Source organism: Populus euphratica, unplaced genomic scaffold, assembly GCF_000495115.2.
Source record: "Populus euphratica unplaced genomic scaffold, PopEup_1.0 scaffold468.1, whole genome shotgun sequence".
In the NCBI taxonomy this organism is placed as follows: Eukaryota; Viridiplantae; Streptophyta; class Magnoliopsida; order Malpighiales; family Salicaceae; genus Populus; species Populus euphratica.
The window spans coordinates 78,668-85,407 of record NW_011500348.1 but is presented as its reverse complement, the minus strand read 5'-3'; the positions used below and the strand labels follow the sequence as shown (position 1 = coordinate 85,407).

The following is a 6,740-nucleotide window of genomic DNA, read 5'->3' as shown; positions in this document are numbered from 1 at the left end:
ATATATATATATATATATATAAGTATGAAAATGAGAACACCTTTGGACAAACTTAAAAATTAACTATAAAATATTTAATATATGATAGGGGAGCCATTCGGGTCCAAAGCTATCTTGGAGTCCAAGTCACCAACAATCTAAAAAGAAGAAGAAGATGATGGACTGCAAGAAGTAATGCAAGTGATCATATCGTATATGAGAAGAAAAAAGAAATCAGAATACAAAGTAATATAAAAAATTAAGAACGAGTCATCCATCATGTTTTTTTGTTTTTTTTTAATAAAACTCATACTCAGCTATTAAACTCATAATTAAGAATGAGTCACAAATAGTGTAAAGTAATAAAGACATTTCATACTTTCAAGGCCGTGATACTTACTTTTGAGCATTTCAAATCAGATTATGTAATCAAATGTTTTTTTTCCTTATAATCATTCCATTTACCACATCTTCGATAAGAATGTTACATTTTAATTATATTAGCCCGTACTTGCGAGACACTTATATTGCAATGATAAACTAATTTAGTAGTGAGACTACCATTAGGATAAACTAGATAAGAAAATATTTGAAAAAAATATTTTTATTTTTATTTTTAAAGGAAAAATAAACTTGAAAAATAAATCAATGAAAGTCTCTAAATAATAAAAATTTATAATTATCTCACTATAACTCTCTTATATTATTTTTATTTTCATCAATATTATCACAACTATCATATTACTAAAATAATTATTATTTATAACAACCTTCATCTCATAACAATTACAATTAGAATTTTTTTCATTTCATAATAATAATAATTAGATTTTTTTTAAATGAGCACAACAAAAAAAAAATACCACAGATAAAAATAATTTTTTTTTAAATAATATATTTAGAAAAATAAATGCTATTAAAAAATTGCTCAACTTTTTATCTAGAAATGGAAAAGTAAAGAGTTTGGTGTATCTATATATATATATATATATATATATATTTATTTATTTATAATGCTAGCCCCACAATATTTTTTTCTCGTTATATAGGTGTGTGTTTGGATGAAAGGTAATTTATGTTTTTTAGTAAAAACATATTTTTTTAAGTTTTTAGAGGTTTTATTTGTATTTAAAGGGTGTTAAACTTTAAAAAAAACCACTATACTTTTAAGCCAAGCACACTCTTAAATATTGTAATTTTTCTCATTTTATTATCATTAGTTAAAATAATTTATCTTATAAAAAAATATTATTCTTGATAATAAGTTAGAGTTGGTAAGGAGTCACTGAAGCTAAGCATCGCAGAAAGCACAGTTAGCAGGTTTAAAATGAAATAGATGAAAGAATTAAAAAAGAAGAAGAGAGGAATCAAATAACGTAACAACCATGAATTTAAAACAATGAAGTAATGAAAAACAAGCTTTATTATATTTTGTTTTTATGTTTTAAAAATGTTTTTTAGAAGTTTAATTTTTTTTAATTTTAAATTAGTATTTTTTAGTATTTCAAAATTATTTTAATATATTTTTAAATAAAAAATACTTTAAATAATAATAATAAAATAATATAATAACAGCGCAACCAAAAAAGAGTTAGCGAGGTGCATTGAAGACAAATAGTGGTGGTGATGCTGAGGACTTTGTTTCTCTTAATTTCTGTTTTCCTTTGAAAAAAGCAAAAGACTCTCAAGTAAAAGACAGACACTTTCTGGTTTTCTCCAAACCCCAAGAAAGAGCAAGACAAGAGAGAAAGCAGAGCCAAACACCAATACCAACACCAAAACGCATATGTTTTTGAGGGACACACCCACCTACCCACACGAGTGGTTTTCGAGTTGCATGAAATGCACCACCCCCCAACAAGAGAGAGAGAGAGAGAGAGAGAGAGGAGGAGAGAGCGACGCTGATTGTTTCCTATAAACACCATATTGGTGGTGTTGTAGAGGAGTATTAACTGTAGTAGAGAGATCAGTTTCAAAATAAGGACCCTAACCTCATTTCTCCATGCTCTACCCGTATAAACAAACAAACAAACACATAGTTTTTATGGAGAGTGAGGAAGGGAGAGAGTGAGTATCGTGCGGGTTCTTCTCTTCTTTTTGGTAATGGTTATTACTATCTTTCCTTTTCTCATCCAAAAGTGAAACCCCATTTCGTTTCCTGTTCCCTTATCCTTATAAATCAACTGCATCTGTTTAATCTGATTCTTCTCTGCCCAAAATAGAAAAAGAACTGATGATTTCTCTCTTGCCAACAAACTCTTTGAGAAGGGCAAGAGGGGGAGTAGCTAACCTGGAACTGCATTTCAGTTTCCTTTGCCTCTGATCACTCTTCTACTCTGATATCTCTCTCTTGCCAAAACCAAGCAGAGGAGGAGAGAAGGAAACCCCTCCCTTTCTCCTTCTTACAGCTTCGATATCTGACCTTTATTGCTCTCCCTAGAGCTTTGTAGAAAAGGAACCCGTTTTGGGTCTACCTGGTTTAGTTTTGGTCAGAATGAGTCTGCAACACCTAATGAGCGACAAATATGTTTTCAACGGGTATCAAGAGATGAACTTTTTGCCTCCACCTCCTCCTCCTGCCTCTCATCTTTCTCTCTCTCATGCATCTGGGGTTATGGGTCAACCAGGAGAGACAGGGACTAGCAATCCTCAAATGGGGTTTCAGATTTTGAGCCATCCAATGGGCCAGGACAGGAAACCACGGAGCATTCAACAGCTTGAAAGCAGGGGAGCTAAGAGACCTGGTGATACGAGTGATGTGGACTTTGGCGTTCAAAAAAAGAGCTTGTCTTTGAACCTAGGTAAGGAAGAGGAGCTTAAAACCTCTGCTCTTGGTAGAAATGGGCATACAAAGCTTTGTGCTAGAGGCCATTGGAGACCAGCTGAAGATGCTAAGCTCAAAGAGCTCGTGGCCCAGTATGGTCCTCAAAATTGGAACTTGATAGCTGAGAATCTTGAAGGAAGATCAGGTAAACCCCCTACAAAATCTGTCGTAAAAAAGTGTACAAGGTGTTTTTTGAGCCAAAAATGTCCTCAAAGATGTTAACTTTGTGCATTGAACACCCCATAAAAGATTAAGAAGGGTGTGGCTTCCTTTTTTTGTTTTTTCTCTTGATTGGCTACTTTTACTAAGCTCAATAACGAGTTCGATCGAATTGGTTAAATGAAAAAAAGAAAAGAAAAGTGTAGGTAGTCCGTTGATTTTTTCCATTTTGAAAGATCAAATCTGTTAGTAAAATCTTTGGTTTATATTCTGATTTTCAGGTAAGAGCTGTAGATTAAGGTGGTTTAACCAACTGGATCCAGGAATTAACAGGAGGGCATTCACTGAAGAGGAAGAGGAGAGACTTCTAGCTGCTCATAGACTTTATGGCAACAAATGGGCTCTAATTGCTAGGCTATTTCCTGGTAGGACTGATAATGCAGTTAAGAACCATTGGCATGTGATCATGGCCAGGCAACATAGAGAAAAATCCAGCGTTTACAGGAGGAGAAAGCCCACTTCTTCCTCTCAAATCCTCCCTAAAGGATCATTAAATGTCACTATGCAAAACAATGCTTGCAGTGAATCAACAACCATCAATAGCACTATCGAGGAGTCTGGCTCAACATGCACTGATCTCTCTCTCACCCCCTCTTCAACCAAAGTACCTACTAGACTTTTCACCAGGTTCAGTCCTCAAGGTTCCCAAAGGGGTAAGTGCTTAGTTTCCAAATCTGTCTGTAAATTATTATTATTATAGTTTTCCTCAATGGGTTTTTAATTATTTAAATTTGGACTTGTTTAACTTGATTATATCTTGCTATGGTTTTTTGGGTTTGTAGGTTTATCGGCAGAGAAGGAAGCGGCTATGGGAAATGTGGATTTTGATGAGTTCTATGGCAGTAACAATGGGTTTTATCAAAATGGGCCTATGATGGTGGTTTCGCGTGTGGACCAATCTGGTCAGTCAGATTCAAACTCAGAAGAGTCTGCAACTGGGTCGGTTGTCACCAACAGGGCCAACCTCTGTGAAAATAGGAATGAGAAAATCAACATGCTCTTCATAGACTTTCTTGGAGTAGGTGCTACATAAGATAAGTTGGGTTTTAGGTAAAATTAAAGAAAGAAAAGCTGGTTAAAAGAGGAGAAAAGTTGGTTTCAGGTGTTATTGACAATGTTTTAAGCACAGTAAACGTTCCTTAAGTAGAAAAGAAAGAGAACAACAATGAGGTAAAAAAAACAGGGGGGAGAGAGTTATGAGTAGCTAAGAGTTGCAAAACAGTAATAATCCTAAAAAAGCTTGTAGTTTTGGAGTTATCTAGCAAAAGCAGTAGCAGAGGCAAAGTTGTTTCTCCTCACTGTCATGCTACATGGCCACATCTTGCATGTGTATGACGCCGAGAGAGAGAGAGAGAGAGAGAGAGATGGCCGTAAAAGTTTCTCCCTCTGACCCCTGTGCACTGACTCATGATGAATGAACCTGCCATCTTTTATGGCTTTTCATTGCTGTTCGTGTCATCGATGCTTGGGATGCTTTTGTTGACCATGTTTTTCACGCACTTATGCACTTAATGCTCTTCATGTGATTTGTTACATGACACACTGCTACATACGCTTATGGTGATGCTTTGCATGCATCTGTGCTAATTTGCGATAACCAAAATGCTGCTACATCAAGTGGGGTCTACGAATCTTTGTGCTTGGTTGTATGCGGCGGACTATGGACATCAAAATGCATGTAATTCATGTAGCATTAACTCTCATATTATAGGTATTTAGTCTAATTTTAAATTTATTTTTTAAAAATTAAAAAATTTTAATTCGATTATTACAAATTTTAAAATTATTAAAAATTTATATAATTATTAATTTTAAACTCTTGAAAAATTAGTTGAGATATGTATAAGTTAATTTAAATATATACAAATTAAAAAAATAATATTAATATTAGTTCAATTATAAAATATAGTTATCCTATATTTTCCACAACAAGAGTTGAAGAGGACTTTATCAAATTTGATTTGTTTGAGTTTATTTACTTATAGTTTCTTAATCATGTTCAAATATTATATTCTGAACTATTTGGTATTGCGATAAAAATTATATTTTATAGTTTTTTTATTTAAAAATATATTAAAATAATATTTTTTATATTTTTAAAATTTATTTTTAATATTAGTTCATCATGAAAACATAAAAAAAATAATTTAAAATTTACAAGTTTAGCGTCATTTCCATAATAAATTCAAGTAAAGAATTCAAAACTTAAAGTTTCATTTACTATCTTACAATGAAACTGTGGAATAAAGAGAGTTATTCCTGTATTGAGCTTCTTTTGAAAAATTATTTTCACAGATGGTGTGATTAACTAATTATTATGATTATTATTGTCATGCACCTAAACTTGTTTAAGGCAATATAAATTTAACTGAATTAAATTTCAGTACGGGCATTAGTTTCAGCTCGTAATTTTCAGTCAAATGAACTGCAGTGGCTGGTTTTGTCAGCTTTGCACGTGTTGCTGGGAGGTTTCTGAAATTTTTCTGTGAAGTAAAGATAAATCTTGGGCTTTGGGCCTTGTGGGCCTGGACTCATAGCAACCCATATCTTCTTTCTTATCGACGATCAAGGCCCTATTGAAGCTGCTCCAATTTAATGAAGAAAAGGACACGAATACCTCGGCTCGAACACCTACGCAGGGCAGTCAATATATAATTTTTTTCGACTTTTTAGAGAATTATTAAATGTGCGTGTTCGTGGTAATTTCGTTATAAAATATGTGTGTCATATATAATTACTCGGCCCTCTTGTTGAGCAAAGAAAATATAATTAATAGAAGTGTTTTTGGGGATTCAGGAAATTGTCCTTTTATTTAATAAATTAATAAACCCTAGAATAAATTGTTTTGCACATTATGAAAATTGGGAATCCGTTGGTTTTGATTCAAAGAATATTATCCTTTAAGTTGTGCTTACTTGAATATTTTTAAGAAATATGTAATTATTTATAGCTCTTAAGAATAATGCAATGCATGTATCTAAATAATATTTTAAATATTTCAACTTGAAGGTTTCAAATGAAATTTTCAAATCTATTCTTTTAAAATAAAAAAATAATTATTTTTAAAATGTTTTTAATTTTAAAACTGAGATATAAAAAATATTTGAAACTAACATGCAAGTGTTTGTCTAATAATATATATATTGAACTGACTTGCAAAAAAAATACATATAAAGAGATTATCTATATATATAAAATGACTTACATGATGGTTGTTTAAGAGATTCTTAGACTTGATGATGTGGTCCAAGCATAACCAAAAGATCTGTTAGAGTATTTAGCTAATCAATGACATGACTTGGGGTTAAGAGGTTAAAAGAAACTTTGAATGGACTTCTTCAAAACACATGGGCTAAGGTGGTGATGTAAACCTCTTTATCATGTAGTCAAACAACCCCCAATGAAGTAGATAATAACTTGAAAAGCTAAAAATTAGATTTGATAGAATCGTGACTTAGAGGTAACCCTATACTTAAAAACTAAAGGTATTAGAAAATAAAAACTTGAACCTAGAGATAACATTGTATCGAAGAACTCTAAGTATACAAATGATGCCACAAAACCAACTAATCTTTGACATATTAGTACAATTAATATGATTGAAAGATTGACGTCTTCTCCCAAGTGCAGGAGTGTCGAAGTAATAAATAACCCGGGGTTGAACCATAAGGAGGTTAATTGTATAAATTATAAATAATAACAATAGTAACAACAACAA

The 6,740-nt window shown here is 32.2% G+C and overlaps 1 protein-coding gene across 1 annotated transcript; it reads left to right on the top strand.

Moving 5' to 3' along the window:
* The first annotated feature begins 1,651 nt into the window (after window positions 1-1,651).
* Window positions 1,652-4,465, top strand: LOC105113922 (transcription factor TT2-like). Its single transcript, XM_011010291.1, has 3 exons — window positions 1,652-2,948; window positions 3,244-3,675; window positions 3,805-4,465. The coding sequence occupies exons 1-3, from the start codon at window positions 2,474-2,476 to the stop codon at window positions 4,053-4,055; spliced, it is 1,158 nt and encodes a 385-aa protein (XP_011008593.1). The 5' UTR covers window positions 1,652-2,473; the 3' UTR covers window positions 4,056-4,465.
* The last annotated feature ends 2,275 nt before the right edge of the window (window positions 4,466-6,740 follow it).

Bases quoted from the DNA above. Each gene is read 5' to 3' on its own strand.
- LOC105113922 (XM_011010291.1), top strand. From the start codon at position 2,474: ATGAGTCTGCAACACCTAATGAGCGACAAATATGTTTTCAACGGGTAT. The intron at 2,949-3,243 runs GTAAACCCCCTA...TCTGATTTTCAG, and splicing joins GAATCTTGAAGGAAGATCAG to GTAAGAGCTGTAGATTAAGG. The intron at 3,676-3,804 runs GTAAGTGCTTAG...TTGGGTTTGTAG, and splicing joins TCCTCAAGGTTCCCAAAGGG to GTTTATCGGCAGAGAAGGAA.